Consider the following 22,281-nt stretch of genomic DNA (forward strand, 5'->3'; position numbering starts at 1 on the left):
CAGGCTATCACTGCAGTGTAGTCCAGTGTGTCAGGCTATCACTGCAGTGTAGTCCAGTGTGTCAGGCTATCACTGCAGTGTAGTCCAGTGTGTCAGGCTATCACTGCAGTGTAGTCCAGTGTGTCAGGCTATCACTGCAGTGTAGTCCAGTGTGTCAGGCTATCACTGCAGTGTAGTCCAGTGTGTCAGGCTATCACTGCAGTGTAGTCCAGTGTGTCAGGCTATCACTGCAGTGTAGTCCAATATGTCAGGCTATCACTGCAGTGTAGTCCAGTGTGTCAGGCTATCACTGCAGTGTAGTCCAGTGTGTCAGTCTATCACTGCAGTGTAGTCCAGTATGTCAGGCTATCACTGCAGTGTAGTCCAGTGTGTCAGGCTATCACTGCAGTGTAGTCCAGTATGTCAGGCTATCACTGCAGTGTAGTCCAGTGTGTCAGGCTATCACTGCAGTGTAGTCCAGTGTGTCAGGCTATCACTGCAATGTAGTCCAGTGTATCAGGCATTCACTGCAGTGCAGTCCAGTGTATCAGGCTAACGCTGCAGTGCAGTCCAGTGTGTCAGGCTATCACTGCAGTGCAGTCCAGTATATCAGGCTATCACTGCAGTATAGTCCAGTGTGTCAGGCTATCACTGCAGTGTAGTCCAGTGTGTCAGGCTAACACTGCAGTGCAGTCCAGTGTGTCAGGCTATCACTGCAGTGCAGTCCAGTGTATCAGGCTATCACTGCAATGTAGTTCAGTGTATCAGGCTATCACTGCAGTGTAGTCCAGTATATCAGGCTATCACTGCAGTGTAGTCCAGTGTGTCAGGCTATCACTGCAGTGTAGTCCAGTGTATCAGGCTATCACTGCAGTGTAGTCCAGTATGTCAGGCTATCACTGCAGTGTAGTGCAGTGTGTCAGGCTATCAATGCAGCGTAGTCCAGTATGTCAGTCTATCACTGCTGCGTAGTCCAGTATGTCAGGCTATCAGTGCAGTGTAGTCCAGTGTGTCAGGACATCACTGCAGTGTAGTACAGTGTGTCAGGCTGTCACTGCAGTGTAGTGCAGTGTGTCAGGCTATCACTGCATTGTAGTGCAGTGTGTCAGACTGTCACTGCAGTGTAGTCCAGTGTGTCAGCCTATCACTGCAGTGTAGTCCAGTGTGTCAGGTTATCACTGCAGTGTAGTCCAGTGTCAGGCTATCACTGCAGTGTCGTCCAGTGTGTCAGGTTACCACTTCAGTGTAGTCCAGTGTGTCAGGCTATCACTGCAGTGTAGTCCAGTGTGTCAGGCTATCACTGCAGTGTAGTCCAGTGTGTCAGGCTATCACTGCAGTGTAGTCCAGTGTGTCAGGCTATCACTGCAGTGTAGTCCAGTGTGTCAGGCTATCACTGCAGTGTAGTCCAGTGTGTCAGGCTATCACTGCAGTGTAGTCCAGTATGTCAGGCTATCACTGCAGTGTAGTCCAGTGTGTCAGGCTATCACTGCAGTGTAGTCCAGTATGTCAGGCTATCACTGCAGTGTAGTCCAGTGTGTCAGGCTATCACTGCAGTGTAGTCCAGTATGTCAGGCTATCACTGCAGTGTAGTTCAGTGTGTCAGAATCAGGGTGGTTCAACTTCTTCGATACCGTGGGCCGCTTCAGCACTAAATATATATATATATATATATATATATATATATATATATATATATATATATATATATATATATATATATATATATATGTGTGTAAATTCAAGAATTATGTGGATTAAAGTAAAGGTTGGATGCGAGAAGTGGGTCATAATAAGCGTGTATGCACCTGGAGAAGAGAGGAATGCAGAGGAGAGAGAGAGATTTTGGGAGATGTTAAGTGAATGTATAGGAGCCTTTGAACCAAGTGAGAGAGTAATTGTGGTAGGGGACTTGAATGCTAAAGTAGGAGAAACTTTTAGAGAGGGTGTGGTAGGTAAGTTTGGGGTGCCAGGTGTAAATGATAATGGGAGCCCTTTGATTGAACTTTGTATAGAAAGGGGTTTAGTTATAGGTAATACATATTTTAAGAAAAAGAGGATAAATAAGTATACACGATATGATGTAGGGCGAAATGACAGTAGTTTGTTGGATTATGTATTGGTAGATAAAAGACTGTTGAGTAGACTTCAGGATGTACATGTTTATAGAGGGGCCACAGATATATCAGATCACTTTCTAGTTGTAGCTACACTGAGAGTAAAAGGTAGATGGGATACAAGGAGAATAGAAGCATCAGGGAAGAGAGAGGTGAAGGTTTATAAACTAAAAGAGGAGGCAGTTAGGGTAAGATATAAACAGCTATTGGAGGATAGATGGGCTAATGAGAGCATAGGCAATGGGGTCGAAGAGGTATGGGGTAGGTTTAAAATGTAGTGTTAGAGTGTTCAGCAGAAGTTTGTGGTTACAGGAAAGTGGGTGCAGGAGGGAAGAGGAGCGATTGGTGGAATGATGATGTAAAGAGAGTAGTAAGGGAGAAAAAGTTAGCATATGAGAAGTTTTTACAAAGTAGAAGTGATGCAAGGAGGGAAGAGTATATGGAGAAAAAGAGAGAGGTTAAGAGAGTGGTGAAGCAATGTAAAAAGAGAGCAAATGAGAGAGTGGGTGAGATGTTATCAACAAATTTTGTTGAAAATAAGAAAAAGTTTTGGAGTGAGATTAAAGATGTTGCAAGTGTATGGTGTAGGAGGTAGGTTACTGAAAGCAGTGAAGAGTTTTTACGAGGATAGTGAGGCTCAAGTTAGAGTATGTAGGAAAGAGGGAAATTTTTTCCCAGTAAAAGTAGGCCTTAGACAAGGATGTGTGATGTCACCGTGGTTGTTTAATATATTTATAGATGGGGTTGTAAGAGAAGTAAATGCGAGGGTCTTGGCAAGAGGCGTGGAGTTAAAAGATAAAGAATCACACACAAAGTGGGAGTTGTCACAGCTGCTCTTTGCTGATGACACTGTGCTCTTGGGAGATTCTGAAGAGAAGTTGCAGAGATTGGTGGATGAATTTGGTAGGGTGTGCAAAAGAAGAAAATTAAAGGTGAATACAGGAAAGAGTAAGGTTATGAGGATAACAAAAAGATTAGGTGATGAAAGATTGAATATCAGATTGGAGGGAGAGAGTATGGAGGAGGTGAACGTATTCAGATATTTGGGAGTGGACGTGTCAGCGGATGGGTCTATGAAAGATGAGGTGAATCATAGAATTGATGAGGGAAAAAGAGTGAGTGGTGCACTTAGGAGTCTGTGGAGACAAAGAACTTTGTCCTTGGAGGCAAAGAGGGGAATGTATGAGAGTATAGTTTTACCAACGCTCTTATATGGGTGTGAAGCGTGGGTGATGAATGTTGCAGCGAGGAGAAGGCTGGAGGCAGTGGAGATGTCATGTCTGAGGGCAATGTGTGGTGTGAATATAATGCAGAGAATTCGTAGTTTGGAAGTTAGGAGGAGGTGCGGGATTACCAAAACTGTTGTCCAGAGGGCTGAGGAAGGGTTGTTGAGGTGGTTCGGACATGTAGAGAGAATGGAGCGAAACAGAATGACTTCAAGAGTGTATCAGTCTGTAGTGGAAGGAAGGCGGGGTAGGGGTCGGCCTAGGAAGGGTTGGAGGGAGGGGGTAAAGGAGGTTTTGTGTGCGAGGGGCTTGGACTTCCAGCAGGCATGCGTGAGCGTGTTTGATAGGAGTGAATGGAGACAAATGGTTTTTAATACTTGACGTGCTGTTGGAGTGTGAGCAAAGTAACATTTATGAAGGGATTCAGGGAAACCGGCAGGCCGGACTTGAGTCCTGGAGATGGGAAGTACAGTGCCTGCACTCTGAAGGAGGGGTGTTAATGTTGCAGTTTAAAAACTGTAGTGTAAAGCACCCTTCTGGCAAGACAGTGATGGAGTGAATGATGGTGAAAGTTTTTCTTTTTCGGGCCACCCTGCCTTGGTGGGAATCGGCCGGTGTGATAATAAAAATAATATATATATATATATATATATATATACATATACATATATATATATATATATATATATATATATATATATATATATATATATTTATATATATTGTTGTTTGTCTTGTAAGCTCAGATTCAGCACATTCAAGTGGGCTGTCATGTGTTTCAGGAATGCTGGGCTGCAAGGAAAGTATTTATTCTGCAGCTGAAATGCTGGAGCATTTTTCCCGCACTCAGCGACCTGATGTTTGAGCGCAGTGGCAGGTCACTGAATTCTGCACTCAGTTTTTCAAGGAAAAATATGAAATTTCTGTCTGTGACTTACTACAGCCTCTGCTGACAGCACTCTGCATGACATCTCTCATCTATATTACCTTGCCACTTTTTCTTGGTGGACAATGCAGTGTAGTGTGATACAATCACTCTATTTTCCTTCAGCAAGGCAACTAACCCCACATTACTTGCACCATCTGTTACAATACAGGACCACGCGTACAGGACAAGTCCCCACTCTATACTAATCATGGTCATGGAGTGGGATTCTCATTCTACTCTGTGTCATTCTAGTAACCCAGTATTATTTCTCATACATAAACTAAGCGTCGCAGATACTTTAATGTTTTTTTTGTATAGAAGAAAATTCAGCAAATCAATATATTAATACGAGTGCTCGGGGGCCACAAAAAATTCACCCACGGGCCAGTAGTTGCACCACCCTAAATGGTGATGCATGAAGTTTTCCAGTCCCACCTCCAGCATCTTACTCCTTAATGTCTCTGGTCCCCTACATGGCTCCAGGTTCTCCATGTGGCAGTTGCCCTGCCCATGTGGGCCTTTCTGGCCACTTCGTCTGGTGTGTCCATCATCGCTCTGTTGCTCTCATCGTACTACTGTCTTTGTCTCCTGCTGTTCGATGGCGGGTTGTACATCACTGCTATCAACACTTTTGGACCCCCTGTCTGAAGTGTTCCTACTGTGTAGTCATCTGCATCACCTCTGCCCAACCCTCCGATCTCCTCAAAACTCCCCTGTTTTTTGATGAGCAGTGCAACTCCCTCTCCCCCTGCCTTTCCTCAGGATCTGATATCCAGTCAGGAAGATCGCAGCTGTTATCACCCCCTTGAGCTTTGTCTCTGTGAGTGCAATGAAGTCAGGGAATTCCTCAATGATTCTCTCTTGCCACTCCTCAGTCTTATTTCTTATTCCATCTGCGTTGGTGTGATATACCTTCAGCTTCCTTTCCAGTACTATATTCTGGGGGGTGAGAGAGGTTGTTACGGGATGAAGGTGTGGAAGGCAGGTCTGGATATTATGTGTGTGTGTATTTACTGAAGTACACGATACACCGGTTTAAATAATGTTAATCGCGCCTTTCCCGTCTAATCAAATCGACAACAACAGCTGGAAAAAAAAAAAGATGATACCACATCACCAAATTTTCTGGAGAGAATTAAACACGATATTGATCAAATCTAAGGAATACAGGAATTATCTTCAGCTTGAGATATACCAAAGATTTTTTTACCAGACTTTAGGCTGTCTTCCCTGAAAGCAATTACACAGCAAGTAAAAATAACCTAGAGTTAGTTAGGAAATGTTTAATATGTTTGTGACCAGACCAGACTTGTGCCCCGGGTAGTGGTGTAGTGATAGTGATGCCTGTACCCTGCTGGTGCCCCCAGCAGTGGTGTTGTGATCGTGATGTCTGGAGCATGCTAGTGCTCGGGGTTGTAGTGTTGTGACGGTGAAGTCTGCAGCCTGCTGGTGTTGGTGTAGTAGTGTTGTGATGGTGATGTCTGCAGTCTGCTGGTGTTGGTGTAGTAGTGTTGTGATGGTGATGTCTGCAGTCTGCTGGTGTTGGTGTAGTAGTGTTGTGATGGTGATGTCTGCAGTCTGCTGGTGTTGGTGTAGTAGTGTTGTGATGGTGATGTCTGCAGCCTGCTGGTGTTGGTGTAGTAGTGTTGTGATGGTGATGTCTGCAGCCTGCTGGTGTTGGTGTAGTAGTGTGGTGATGTTGGCGATGACTGAAGCCTGCTGATGCCCCGGGGTAGTAGTTTGATGATGTTGGTGATGATTGAAGCATGCTTGATTCTGTCATATTTCCCTCAACAATGGACCTGCTTTATACAACTTTCTCGACCTTAAGAAAATTAATTTGATAGTTAAAATCTCTTACATGAATGAACAGAGTATTGGACTCTTGTTTAATTCTAATATTATATTTATTTTTATTGTAATCTTAATTCAAGGCTTTTCCCAGTTTGACCGTAACAAACTTATCACATTTTTATAAGGAATCTTGTAGATGCAACAATCAGCAATTTTGGGGGGAATTTTTAATCAACTTGTTTCTACTATATCAATTGAGAACCGACATATATATATATATATATATATATATATATATATATATATATATATATATATATATATATATATATATATATATACATATATATATATATATATATATATATATATATATATATATATATATATATATATATATATATATATATATATATATATATATATATATATATATATATATATATATATATATATGATAGTATGATGGATTCCACTCTCGTGTAACCATCGCCTAATAATCAGGTCCGCCACCACAATTTTCAGACGATCGCTTACAACGACAGCAATAGTAAATGGTTGACACTGGAGGTCGCCAAGAATTCTTTTGTCTTCAGCAACATTAGTTTGCCTTGCTGGACCTTGTCTGGGACTATCGTCAAGAGACTACTTTCCTCATTCCACCTCTTAAGCCAACGATATACACTTTCTCAAGAGAGTCCAAGCTCTGCTGCAGTTTCTAGCAGAGAGACACCATTTTCACTCATCCCTGTAATCCTGGCCCGCTGAGCCATGTTTTCAGTGCGACGTTCCATTTTTGGTCCTAATGGTTTGAAGGTTTTCACGAGTTACAGCACTAGTGATCGATGGTTCCATTCCCACCACTCTTATAAAAATCTCTCTCCCAATGAAGTGGAAAGCTATTAATATATCTCTAATGATATATTATTTCTCATTAATGGATATTCAGACACACAAGAAAATCCCAGTACCAGAAGAATAATGTTTATGTGACTCACGAAATCGTAATAAAATAGTGGTGGAGGCAAACATTGTACACGGTGTCAAGAAAAGATGTAATCAGCACCTGGAGACAGAAATAAGAAACAAGGAATAGATAAACTCAGGAGACAATAGTATCCTCCTCTGGTGAAAGAAAACTGAAAAGAACAGAAGAGAAACCTCTTAAGAATAAAGAGTAATGGTTGGTTAAAGGGGTTTAAAGCGTATCAACTACGCTAAAGTCATTAAGTGAATAAATAATGAAGACAGCAGGTGACGAAACGAAGAAAATGGCGCCACACGACTCCTCTTTCTCTCTCACTAATTTCAGAACCTAACAATCGGAGTACACTCACACGTAATATACATTATCTACCAGTTTTTCCTTGTAGACAAGGTCAAGAAATTTCAAGAAAAACTTTGCGGGAGTCTCATGTAGAAGCTTAATATAACTGCTATCCATACAGTCATTTTAGACTGTATGGATAACATTCTTCAGAAGTATGGGAAGACTCTCTCAAGAGACTTCACACAAGTCATCATAAAACAAATAATTTCTTTAGATGAGGCATTCAACTCACATTTCTTATATCTCATGGATTTGGCTGAAACACTGGATTGCAACTCATTCTGAGCAAATCCAGTGGCTCTTTCTCACGGAACTGGGCTACAATAAAGCCTGATTGATTTGAAGACCGATTCAGCGGCACGAGATAAGTTCAATATGTTGAAGATTTCCGATGTCTGGTATGTCTTGCAGTATATTTACTCAAACTTAACTGTCCTGGCTCTCAAGTCTCTCCTTCAGTCTTCTTTTGACTAGCTATTTGATGAAGGAATTTCTCCATTCTGTCTCCATTCTGTTTAAGTTTTGACGACGATCTCTAGTGTTCTCTTTCGAAAACGAAACCAGTTATGTATCAAATCACGGAAGGGGTGGGGTTTTGAACCCATGACGAGTGTTCAAACCCCCACCCGTTCCGTGGTTTGTTTACAGTCGTCTTATTACGACTTCGCGAGTCAGTTATCTTGTGAGAGATAAACAGGCTCATCCATTCCATTGACTAGGCTCGACTCTTTTCTGCCACGTATTAGGAAAGGAAAATGAATCAAGAATGAAAGGAAATTTTATGTTTTAATTATTCACTCTGCATTTTTGCTACTTTCATATTATCATACTAACAAATATATTTTTAAATATTTTGTTGATTAATATATCAAGATGAAATTCATCCAGGAATATACAACAAATTATACTCTTATTATACCCACTAGATTTTTTGTACTTGACTTGTTTCACTGCTCATAATTCTTTTATTTTAGAGAATCAAGTAGACACCAGCTAATTTATGTTATATAATTATCAAAGGTTCTTGTGCGTAGTGATATAAAAACTCTCGACATAAAATGAGACGTGAAATGAAAAAGATTTGGAACCATTTTCTAAAATGAAAAAGATTTGGAACCATTTTCTAGACATTTTGGGAACCTGAGGTCTTAAAAGTTTGGACGCCAATGATTCTGAAGCCATACCCCCGGCCGGGATTGAACCCGCGGTCATGGTTTATTTGCAATCGTGTCATTACGATTTCTTAAGTCAATGATTCTGAAGATTTGGAACCAAAGATCTGGAGAGTTATGGAATGTTAAAATGCCAATAAAATTTTCATTATTTAACCAGAGTTACCAGAAAGTTAAAGTTTATTCCCTGGCTTCTGTAAGGCACCATCATTTTAACTCATTTATATAAGAGTATCTTAGTGGGGTTTTTTAAGTGGAACAACAAAAGAGGTCATAGTAAGGAGAGCGGAAAATTTACACTAAAGTTATGAACTTTAATATATCTGATAAAAGATAAAATTCTAGGGTTTTTATATTACATTCAAAATCAAGAATGTTACAGCAGCAATAAGAATCTATACTCTTCAATATATATCAACGAATATAATAATTTATAGGAAGTAGTAGTAGTGGCAATGGTAGAATTTCCGAACGCTCCTGGAGAGCGAAACGTTCACACAATAAAATGTTACATTAGTTGCACTTGTGTCCCTTTACCTAATAAATTTATAGGAACCTGTCTGTACGAAGATTAACACCTTAACTATACCATCAGGCACAGTACATTACCTCTGTACTTTCAGCACTAGCATATATATATATATATATATATATATATATATATATATATATATATATATATATATATATATATATATATATATATATATATATATATATATATATATATATATATATATATATATATATATATATATATATATATATATATATAAAAATTTTGTGCGCTTATATGTTTCAGTATAAGCACTTTGTCTACACATTCCCTACCCATTCTAAAGCCTCCCTGTTCATCTACGATCTTGTTCTCCGTCGTACCTCTAATTCTCTCAGTAATAATCCTACCATACACTTTACCTCTTATACTTAGTAGGCTTATTCCCCTATAATTTTTACACCAATAATAATAATGTTTCACAAAATCTAGTTCTAATTTTCTCATGTATGATCCATATTCGTGTAATCTGTTTACTCTTTCCACTACAATTAAAGCCTCGAGCGTGGAGAATAACGCTGGAGTAGGTACCTGGAAACGAGAATAGCGCTGCAGTAGGTACCTGGAAGCGAGAATAACGCTGCAGTAGGTATACCTGGAAGCGAGAATAACGCTGAAGTAAGTACCTGGAAGCCATCGTAGGTCCATGAGGCGAACTTCATAATGCATCTTTGCTCATCGAAGGGAAAAAACTCGACGTTAATTGAGCACGACGACCTGAAGATGGCAGATGAAAGCCACGTTACGTTGCCGTCTGATGTCACGATGATGTTAGTGCTCAGGATAGCGTTGTTGTATTGGCTGTCAGCGCTGTAGGGGAGGGCAGAGGTGGAAGCGTTAATGAGCAATTTAGGTCTTATTCTGATATACATATTAAAATGAATAAGTTATAAATTCTTTAAACTGTCACATTTAATGTATGGGTACACGTAGATTGAATTATCTGTGTCTTGTGTTCACCACGAGGATGACACAAAACTGACCTGTACAATTGTTGCTGTTGTTGATTTATTTATCAGAGAGAAATCCCCAAATACGAGTCTTTGTTATAAGATGATCTGCTCAGTGGCGCCAGCCCTTTAACATGGGCATGGCAGAACTGTGTATCTAACTACATGTGTGAAAGTGGTGTAGGTGATGTGTCTGTGGTCGGACATATCATCAGCGATCGCTATCTTACTGGTTATCGACTCAGTTGTTTGAGTCACGGGTCTTCATGGAGGGAGAATCGATCCTCCAACACACTCCTTACGCTGAGTAACTCACATAGGTTGAGCGCTTCTCTAAAAAAATGACGAAAGTACAATATTTCTTTATGGCGAATTATAGTTCCAGGTACTGATACCACATGCAAGAGTTGAATAACCTGGAACAATAATTTCGCTTCACTTCATGAACGTCAATCTACAATTACATCACACTCAAGTGAACTCATCCCAGGAGGTTTGTACTTAGGAAGAGTGACAGTGACAATGTGGAATATCCATCTTCCACGATATTTATAACGCATGAAAAGTGAATCTGTGAAGTGTAATAAATATTTAACCTGGGACAATACACAAATATCCCGCACACAGGAGAGAGAAAAGCTTACGACGACGTTTCGGTCCAACTTGGACCATTCACAAGCCACACTGACAGTCAGTGTAACTTGTGTCAATTGTAAGCTTGTCTCACTAGAAGTTGCAAGCGTGTCTAACTAAAAGTTGTAAACCTGTCACACTAACAACTGTAACCTTGTCATATTAACAGCTGTAAACCTGTCACACTAACAGCTGAAAGCCTTTCACGCTAACATAACTAAACATAATGGCGGTAAGTAAATAAAACACCGGGAGAGCAACAAAATGTTAAATATTAATAACATGAGGTAAACATTGCTGTATATGAAGTCTATTGATCTGTTATGATAGATTCACTGGTATTATTACCTCAAACGGATGGACAAATACTATTTATTCGGATATTATGAAAACTTTTTATTGGGTATTTGGTCACTGACTCGTATGAAAACTGCAAATATATATAATATATATATATATATATATATATATATATATATATATATATATATATATATATATATATATATATATATATATATATATATATATATATATAATATATAATATATATAAATATAATATATATATATAATATATATTATATATATATCTATATAATATATATATATATATATATATATATATAATATATATTATAGAATTATGTAAGGATGAAATATAAAATATCCTTAAATTTCAATGTTATCAGTGAAGTCCTAGAAGGATACAACTATATAAAAGTGCTTACGAATTACGGGAACATTTTATGCCAGATATTAATAGCACAGTGAACATCAACAGTAATTTCAATTGCACGTTAAGAATTAAGAGAAAACTAGTAGAATGCAATTAATCAAGAAAGATTAGATATACATTATATCAGGAAAACATGAGAGCTATATACAGTAAAGAAACACTGATGTAGCTATGCCACAGTTATATCAGGAGAAACACTGGATGTACGCTATGCCACAGTTATATCAGGAGAAACACTGGATGTAAGCTATGCCACAGTTATATCAGGAGAAACACTGGATGTCTATAGCTATACAAGAAACACTGAGTTATATCAGTATACAGGAGAAACACTGGATGTAAGCTATGTCACAGTTATATCAGGAGAAACACTGGATGTATATATGCCACAGTTATATCAGGAGAAACACTGGATGTACGCTATGCCACAGTTATATCAGGAGAAACACTGGAATGAAAGTATGTAGCAGTTATATCAGGAGAAACACTGGATGTATATATGCCACAGTTATATCAGGAGAAACACTGGATGTAAGCTATGTCACAGTTATATCAGGAGAAACACTGGATGTATATATGCCACAGTTATATCAGGAGAAACACTGGATGTACGCTATGCAGTAATCAGAGAAACACTGGATGATATATCAGTTATATCAGAGAAACACTGATGTAAACTATGTCAGTTATATCAGAGAAACACTGGATGATATATGCAAGTTATATCAGGAGAAACACTGGATGTAGCTATGCACAGTTATATCAGAGAAACACTGATGTGTTGTCAAGTTATATCAGGAGAAACACTGATGTAGCTGTCGTTATATCAGGAGAAACACTGGATGTATATATGCCACAGTTATATCAGGAGAAACACTGGATGTAAACTATGTCACAGTTATATCAGGAGAAACACTGGATGTATATATGCCACAGTTATATCAGGAGAAACACTGGATGTAAACTATGTCACAGTTATATCAGGAGAAACACTGGATGTAAGCTATGTCACAGTTATATCAGGAGAAACACTGGATGTATATATGCCACAGTTATATCAGGAGAAACACTGGATGTAAGCTATGTCACAGTTATATCAGGAGAAACACTGGATGTAAGCTATGCCACAGTTATATCAGGAGAAACACTACAATAACTAAGGGACATAAAAAGAAAGGCAGAGTTCAAATCACAAAGATGACATATAAAGTTTGTAAAGGACTTAAGACATGATTCCAGAGCGTCATGACAAAACAGAACATATTATGGAACTGGAAACAAAATAGTGATAGCAATCGTTGAGATGACGAGCGAGGACTGAAGAAAGTCTGTTAGCATTGGATACAGCAAAAATAATGAGACAATATACGATGTTGTCTTGTATACTGAAAGAAGAAGCAGCAGCCCTGATTATATACTTTAACCTACGTAAATTTATAAAAAATATATACACAGGTAAACTGATAACATATATAGAAAGTAAACAAAGACACCAGATGAACACAAAGAGAGAGAGAGAGAGAGAGAGAGAGAGAGAGAGAGAGAGAGAGAGAGAGAGAGAGAGAGAGAGAGAGAGAGAGAGAGAGAGAGAGAGAGAGACAGAGACGAGCAGAGAGAGAGACAGAGAGAGAGAGACGAGAAGAGAGACAGAGAAGAGAGAGAGAGAGAGAGAGAGAGAGAGAGAGAGAGAGAGAGAGAGAGAGAGAGAGAGAGAGAGAGAGAGAGAGAGAGAGAGAGAGAGAGAGAGAGAGAGAGAGAGAGAGAGCTGATGTAGGTAACAACTCTTAGCTTGTCAATAAAGTTAGGAATCCTTAACCTGTAAATAGCTTGTCAATAAAACTAGGGATCCTTAACCTTGTCAAACCGTGTGTATAAAAAAAAAAAAAAAGACAGACTGTACAATCTTTGCAGGTTGCAAGAATGCCTTCGACACAGTGTTGTACAGAAAGATGATTCTCGAACTGGAAAAAGATATCTAGAGTAAAAAGAAAGCCACTAAAATGACTTTGAAAACGCCTGATAGACGAGAAACGGTCATAGTAACAGATAAATCACCAGAACAAGGATGTAGCCGCCTGATCCTGGTGTATGTAAGTGACCTACATGGAGGGACTGGTTCCAACATTTCACCGTCTGAACACAACGAAAAGCAAACGAGGTGAATATTTCTTTGACGAAGACTGCAAGAAACTTCAAGACAGTGTCGTAAGACAGCAATAAACTGAAAAACAATAACTAATAAAGTTCAGCCTAAGTAAGGAAAATATTAGTAATGGAGAATGTACCACATGAAAGATGAGCACCTTAGAAACACAGATATAATATAGCAGACAATGAAACTTAATATAGAATAGATTCACCAACAGACTGGTGCCTGTACTGGAGCTGAGAATCAGGTGGTGTGAAGAGACACTGAACAAACTGGATCTCACGGTCATGGAATACCCGAGAGGAAGAGGAGACACGACCACTATAAGTAAAAAACAGGAGGGCAAAGGTAGGGTGGTAAAAGATAGATTGTTTACCAATGGAAGCACCTGTCGAGAGTGAGGGACGGGGAGTAGGGGTGAGGGACAGAAAACAGAGGTGAGGGATCCAGAATGAGGGTGAGGAATAAGGTGTAGGGGTTAGGAACAGAGTGTAGAGGTGAAGAACAGTAAGGAAAGACGTGAGACATGGGCACTCTTAATTAAAACAATATTGGGGGTATGCTGTGAGAAAGATAATTTGTCGATGCGATATATTTTAGTTAGTAGTCACATAAACTCTCTAATGGCTTCCTCCTTGAGGTCATGGATTACACACTCTGTCTAATCCACCAGGTTGCCCCTGTGCCTGTGTTGACAGACGTGCCGTGGCACTCATCACCATTGATCATATGGCTGACTGGTGGTGGCTGCCTCACCACCACACACCCTAACCATTATCTTTAAAAATAAAGATCAAATTGCCTTTGTACCGCAACTTTGTGGTCGTAACAAAGATCTATTGACCTCATCAGGAGGGCCACCCTCCTCCGCCCGGACAAACACTTTCTAGTCATTATATCAAACAGTGGTGAACACAGGGTACAAAGGAACAATGTAAAGCTGTAGCAACAAAATAAAGATTTATATACCGACATAGGTGAGGCGCAGAAAATCTTAACGACAGAAGAGGCCGGGCCCACAGAGGAGTGAAAGCTAGTACATAGTCTTTGACACCCACTGCATAATATATCGGAGGCACTACGTAGTCTGTGCTACCACAAGGTAGACTGTACCAGCCGCAAGGTAGACTGTACCAGCCTCAAGATAGACTGTACCAACCTCAATATAGACTATGTCAACCACAAGGTAGACTGTACCAGCCTTAAAGAAGACTGTGTCAGTCATAAGGTAGACTGTACCAGCTGGTTCTAACCCCACCCGTGGTATGGTTTGTTTGCAATTGTGTCACTACGATTTCGTGAGTCAATTCCTGTCATGTTTTATGTTCCTTTCCATAACGGAACTACTAATGGGTACAATGACCTGATTGTAACAACTAATATGATTAAAGATTGCATTTGACCCCCTGACCCGTCCTTACCGAGTACTGATGTTGGGCTAATCTGATTTCAAGTGGTTTACCTGTCTGTCCGACGTATGAAAGAGAACATAGTAGATGGAACCTTGTAAACACCACCAACTATGATGGATGGTACATTCTTAAGCAACGTTTGCTTCACTGTCCTGACCTTCTTGAAGACAATATTTATAATGAGCTTTTTAAAGGTATCACTCAGGCGGGCCAGATTCTCATTGTAAGGCAAACTCAACATATTTTTCCTTGAAGAAGCGTCCAATGATATGTTACTATATCTCGATATATTCATTCATAAAGTAGATAACACCCACGCACCTGTTTATTGCTAGGCAAACAAGGGACAATAGGTATGTGGAAACACACTCAACGTATCCACTTGTGCCGGGTTGAGCACGAGACCCGATGTGAGGCGAATACACTGCTATCTGACCCACTGTCTTACTTATTTCCGATTATCACAGAGAATTTTGACACATTTGTGAATATAATAAGAGAGAGAGAGAGAGAGAGAGAGAGAGAGAGAGAGAGAGAGAGAGAGAGAGAGAGAGAGAGAGAGAGAGAGAGAGAGAGAGAGAGAGAGAGAGAGAGAGAGAGAGAGAGAGAGAGAGAAACACTCACTTACTAGAGAGAGACAAACACTCACTTATTAGAGAGAGAGAAACACTCACTTATTAGAGAGAGAGAAACACTCACTTATTATAGAGGATTATATCAGGTTTCCACAGCTTGTCAGCAGGAAGGCGGATCACTTGGATGCTACCAAAATCGGTGGCGTTCCACTGAAGACTGTAATCCAACCACATCTGTTGATGAGAAGGTCGTATTAACAGTGTGTTTGTCGTTTGCCCTGTGAAGAATCTTCTTCGCACAGATATGGTGTTCCTTCTTGTGGGGTCAACCGTTTATAACAAAAAAAGGCACAATACCGTGACTGGAACGATACACAAATAACCCTCACATAGAAGAGAGGAGCTTACGACGACGTTTCGGTCCGACTTGGACCATTTACAAAGTCACACTAACCAGAAGTGGAGCACGACGGCTATATATAGGCAGGCAGAGGTAGTGGTGGTAGCAGTAGTAGTAGTGGTAGTAGTAGTAGTAGGAGGAGGAGGAGTAGTAGTAGTAGTAGTAGTAGTGGTAGTAGTGGGGAACTAAGGAGCAGGAGCCAGTCAGTTATAAAGACAGGGGAGCACTGCAAGGGAGCTAGGTGCCCATAGAGGGAGAGCAAGTGCACAGAGGTGGGGGGAAGGGGAAGTGATGAAATAAACAATGAAGGAACAGAAACACGCGACAGAAGAAAGACAAAAAAGGAAAGAGGAAAGGGGAAGAGGGAGAAGAAAAAATGAGGAATCAGGTTAAGTCACGGGTGTTCTGAAGTTTGGAGCATTTTACAATGTAGTGGGAGAGGAAGGCATCTACAGAGACGAAGCCAGGACTAAGATTCATACAAGGAAAGTTGTGTATTAGAGAGGATTCAACTAGACGGCGACTGTTAAAGTTGGAAGTAGGGAAGACAGTTTTAGCAGAAGACCAGTCTATAGGATGGCTGTGATCTCTGACGTGACAGAAAAGAGCATTGTTAGCGTCGGCAAGCCTAACACTATTTTTGTGCTCCCTAAGTCTGTCAGAAAGAGATCGGCCAGTTTCTCCAAAGTATTGAAGAGGGCAGGAGGAGCAAGAAATAGAGTAGACACCAGGAACATCTGTAGAGGGAGGAGAGGTATGAACGAGATTAGTGCGAAGAGTGTTAGTCTGGCGGAAAGTAAGCTTGATGTCTAAAGGACGGAAAGAATTGTTGAGATTAGAAAGACCGGAAATGTAGGGAAGGCAGAGGACAAAAGAGTTCCCAGAAGTAGAGAGTTTGGAAGAGAAGAAATTACGTTTAGCTAGTGAGAAGGCAGAGTCTATGAAATGGGAAGGGTAGCCAAGACCCTTGGCTACCTAAGGAAGGAAGGAACTGAGGATCACAGATGCGGAGGGCACGGATAAAGAGGGAGATAAGAACACTTTTCTTGACAGGGGAAGTATGATAGGAAAAGTAGTGAATGTACATGCCACTGTGCATAGGTTTTCGGTAAACGGAAAAGAAAAAACCTGTGTCTGAGCGGTAGACATGGACATCAAGGAAAGGAAGCAAGGAATTAGATTCCCATTCAGCTTTAAACTTAATGGAAGGGGCAAGATTTTTAAGAGCTTCAAGAAAAGGTTGGAAGAGACTGGAGTCATGAGGCCACAGAGCAAAGATGTCATCCACATAGCGGAGCCAGAGTGAAGGTTGCACATCGAGGGTAGGAAGAAGAACAGTCTCGAAGTATTCCATGTAAAGATTAGCAAGGACAGGAGAGAGAGGAGAGCCCATAGCGACACCGAAGGTTTGAGACATCAATAGGTATAGGGAGATGTAGAAACCCTTCAAGGGCCTTCTCTCTAAGGAAATCAAGGACATCATCAAGAGGGACATTGGTGAAGAGGGACTCAACGTCAAGGCTAAGCATCTTACATCCTACTACTAATACCACTACTACTACTACTACCACCACTACCTCTGCCTGCCTATATATAGCCGTCGTTCTCCACTTCTGGTTAGTGTGACTTTGTAAATGGTCCAAGTCGGACCGAAACGTCGTCGTAAGCTCCTCTCTTCTATGTGCGGGTTATTTGTGTATCAACCGTTTATAGTATATTGATGTTCATACTGTGGTCGTTATGTTTACACTGTTAAATGTTTGATGACTTCACTGATTTCTGTACAATTTAAAAATAACATCATCATAACAACATATATTTTAAAGAAATTTCTTTACTGCTCAACTACTAAAGCAATGGCAGCTACTACTTACAACTAACTTGTAAACAACAGGAGGCCAAATCCGGGGTGTAATGCAACGATAACAGGAACAACACATAAGGTAAAGGCAGTACAAGTAATAAACAAGATCGGAACTAAGCTCTTGAGACGAGAGGTTTTCGTGTGTCCAGTATTTACAATGTGATGCTGACATAACACCGTAAGGTGTTATAAGGGTGAGATAACATCGTAAGGTGTTATAAGGGTGAGATAACATCGTAAGGTGTTATAAGGGTGAGATAACATCGTAAGGTGTTATAAGGGTGAGATAACATCGTAAGGTGTTATAAGGGTGAGATAACATCGTAAGGTGTTATAAGGGTGAGATAACATCGTAAGGTGTTATAAGGGTGAGATAACATCGTAAGGTGTTATAAGGGTGAGATAACACCGTAAGGTGTTATAAGGGTGAGATAACATCGTAAGGTGTTATAAGGGTGAGATAACATCGTAAGGTGTTATAAGGGTGAGATAACACCGTAAGGTGTTATAAGGGTGAGATAACACCGTAAGGTGTTATAAGGGTGAGATAACATCGTAAGGTGTTATAAGGGTGAGATAACATCGTAAGGTGTTATAAGGGTGAGATAACATCGTAAGGTGTTATAAGGGTGAGATAACATCGTAAGGTGTTATAAGGGTGAGATAACACCGTAAGGTGTTATAAGGGTGAGATAACATCGTAAGGTGTTATAAGGGTGAGATAACATCGTAAGGTATTATAAGGGTGAGATAACATCGTAAGGTGTTATAAGGGTGAGATAACACTGTAAGGTGTTATAAGGGTGAAATAACACTGTAAGGTGTTATAAGGGTGAGATAACATCGTAAGGTGTTATAAGGGTGAGATAACATCGTAAGGTGTTATAAGGGTGAGATAACATCGTAAGGTGTTATAAGGGTGAGATAACATCGTAAGGTGTTATAAGGGTGAGATAACACTGTAAGGTGTTAGAAGGGTGAGATAACACCGTAAGGTGTTATAAGGGTGAGATAACACCGTAAGGTGTTATAAGGGTGAGATAACATCGTAAGGTGTTATAAGGGTGAGATCGTTATAAGTGAGATAACACTGTAATAGAAGGGTGAGATAACACCGTAAGGTGTTATAAGGGTGAGATAACACTGTAAGGTGTTATTACTGTAAGGGTTATAAGGGAGAGATAACACTGTAAGGAGTTATAAGGGTGAGATAACACTGTAAGGTGTTAGAAGGGTGAGATAACACTGTAAGGTGTTATAAGGGTGAGATAACACTGTAAGGTGTTATAAGGGTGAGATAACACTGTAAGGTGTTAGAAGGGTGAGATAACACTGTAAGGTGTTATAAGGGTGAGATAACACTGTAAGGTGTTATAAGGGAGAGATAACACTGTAAGGTGTTATAAGGGAGAGATAACACTGTAAGGAGTTATAAGGGTAAGATAACACACCCTTATAAACCTTCAGTTATTCTATTAATTTACAGTTCCTTGATAATTTGAGAAATCACGAAAGCGTTTGAAATGTCACTATTTTTTTCACAGCGGTTGTTTTACATATTGTGGTGCCATCTGTTTATTGTGATCTTACTGTGTGTGTGTGTGTGTGTGTGTGTGTGTGTGTGTGTGTGTGTGTGTGTGTGTGTGTGTGTGTGTGTGTGTGTGTGTGTGTGTGTGTGTGTACTCACCTATTTGTGGTTGCAGGGCTCGAGTCACAGCTCCTGGCCCCGCCTCTTCGCTGATTGCTACTAGGTCCCCTCTCTCCCTGCCCCATGAGCTCTATCATACCTCGCCTTAAAACTATGTATGGTCCCTGCCTCCACCACATCACTTTCTAGGCTATTCCATGGCCTGACTACTCTATGACTGAAGAAATACTTCCTAACATCCCTTTGATTCATCTGAGTCTTCAACTTCCAATTGTGACCTCTTGTGTCTGTGTCCCATCTCTGGAACATCCCGTCTTTGTCCACCTTGTCTATTCCGCGCAGTATTTTATATGTCGTTATCATGTCTCCCCTGACCCTCCTGGCCTCCAGTGTGTGTGTGTGTGTGTGTGTGTGTGTGTGTGTGTGTGTGTGTGTGTGTGTGTGTGTGTGTGTGTGTGTGTGTGTGTGTGTAAATGCTTTATTTTTTCCTTAAGTTAACCTATTTAAAATTAAAACACCTGTCGTTAAGAGTACATATTTATTCAGAAAAAACAACGCTTTGGGCCTAACGTTCACTCTTACGACATTTAACTCTTGCATTTAATGTTAATATTATAATAATCCCCCCCCCCACATATACATGATCACACCTAGTGTTTGGAAAATAATGTTAGTGTTGTTAGTTAACCATGTAACAGTGTAAACTAAATACATATTTCCCGAAAACATTATATTAATGTGTACATGAATCTCAGAGAACCATTACTGCCATACATTTGTGATAGCATAGTACAATATGTGAATTATTTTATGTATGGTAACTGTATGGATGTATGTGTTGTAAATTCGTACTGAACGAATGCAACAAGTCGATGAAGTATTTGGTGGAATTCGAACCTGCAAACTGGGATTGCAAACTTGAGATCATAGCCGCTCCTATATTACAGTCATTTTCAACACAGTGAAAACTACTTATAAGGAACAAGAGCTAGAATAGTTACTGGCTTTTTCTCGAGTTGGAATTCCACCATTAAAACGGAAGGTCGAGGACAAGATGTTCCTGAAGGAGGGTGCACAGATGGTTCAGGACGAGGGAATACAGATGGCCCTGAACGAGGGAACGGATGGTCTTGGAGAGGAAACACAGATGGCCAGTATATAACCCTTAACAACCATAAAAAATATTGTTAATCATATATATATATATATATATATATATATATATATATATATATATATATATATATATATATATATAAATATATATGTAAATATATATATATATATATATATATATATATATATATATATGTATATTATATTATTATTATCACACTGGCCGATTCCCACCAAGGCATGGTGGCCCGAAAAAGAAAAACTTTCACCATCATTCACTCCATCACTGTCTTGCCAGAAGGGTGCTTTACACTACAGTTTTTAAACTGCAACATTAACACCCCTCCTTCAGAGTGCAGGCACTGTACTTCCCATCTCCAGGACTCAAGTCCGGCCTGCCGGTTTCCCTGAACCCCTTCATAAATGTTACTTTGCTCACACTCCAACAGCACGTCAAGTATTAAAAACCATTTGTCTCCATTCACTCCTATCAAACACGCTCACGCATGCCTGCTGGAAGTCCAAGCCCCTCGCACACAAAACCTCCTTTACCCCCTCCCTCCAACCTTTCCTAGGCCGACCCTACCACGCCTTCCTTCCACTACAGAGTGATACACTCTTGAAGTTATTCTGTTTCGCTCCATTCTCTCCACATGTCCGAACCACCTCAACAACCCTTCCTCAGCCCTCTGGACAACAGTTTTGGTAATCCCGCACCTCCTCCTAACTTCCAAACTACGAATTCTCTGCATGATATTCACACCACACATTGCTCTCAGACATGACATCTCCACTGCCTCCAGCCTTCTCCTCGCTGCAACATTCATCACCCATGCTTCACACCCATATAAGAGCGTTGGTAAAACTATACTCTCATACATTCCCCTCTTTGCCTCCAAGGACAAAGTTCTTTGTCTCCAGAGACTCCTAAGTGCACCACTCACCCTTTTCCCCTCATCAATTCTATGATTCACCTCATCTTTCATAGACCCATCCGCTGACACTTCCACTCCCAAATATCTGAATACATTCACCTCCTCCATACTCTCTCCCTCCAATCTGATATCCAATCTTTCATCGCCTAATCTTTTTGTTATCCTCATAACCTTACTCTTTCCTGTATTCACTTTCAATTTTCTTCTTTTGCACACCCTACCAAATTCATCCACCAATCTCTGCAACTTCTCTTCAGAATCTCCCAAGAGCACAGTGTCATCAGCAAACAGCAATTGTGACAACTCCCACTTTATGTGTGATTCTTTATCTTTTAACTCCACGCCTCTTGCCAAGACCCTCGCATTTACTTCTCTTACAACCCCATCTATAAATATATTAAACAACCACGGTGACATCACACATCCTTGTCTAAGGCCTACTTTTACTGGGAAATAATTTCCCTTTTTCCTACATACTCTAACTTGAGCCTCACTATCCTCGTAAAAACTCTTCACTGCTTTCAGTAACCTACCTCCTACACCATACACCTGCAACATCTGCCACATTGCCCCCCTATCCACCCTGTCATACGCCTTTTCCAAATCCATAAATGCCACAAAGACCTCTTTAGCCTTATCCAAATACTGTTCACTTATATGTTTCACTGTAAACACCTGGTCCACACACCCCCTACCTTTCCTAAAGCCTCCTTGTTCATCTGCTATCCTATTCTCCGTCTTACTCTTAATTCTTTCAATAAT

At 40.2% G+C, this 22,281-nt stretch overlaps 1 protein-coding gene across 1 annotated transcript in view; it reads right to left on the minus strand.

The window, feature by feature from the left end:
• Positions 1-22,281, minus strand: part of LOC138854301 (neuronal acetylcholine receptor subunit alpha-10-like) — a 287,750-nt gene that overhangs the window by 26,262 nt on the left and 239,207 nt on the right. The window contains exons 5-6 of the mRNA XM_070096542.1: positions 15,681-15,790; positions 9,726-9,909 (exon numbers count right to left, since the gene is read on the minus strand). Of these exons, the coding sequence (XP_069952643.1) occupies positions 9,726-9,909; positions 15,681-15,790 (294 nt within the window). The remainder of the gene's footprint in view (positions 1-9,725; positions 9,910-15,680; positions 15,791-22,281) is intronic.

The sequence above is a fragment of the Cherax quadricarinatus genome, chromosome 54 (assembly GCF_038502225.1).
Source record: "Cherax quadricarinatus isolate ZL_2023a chromosome 54, ASM3850222v1, whole genome shotgun sequence".
Taxonomy (NCBI): Eukaryota; Metazoa; Arthropoda; class Malacostraca; order Decapoda; family Parastacidae; genus Cherax; species Cherax quadricarinatus.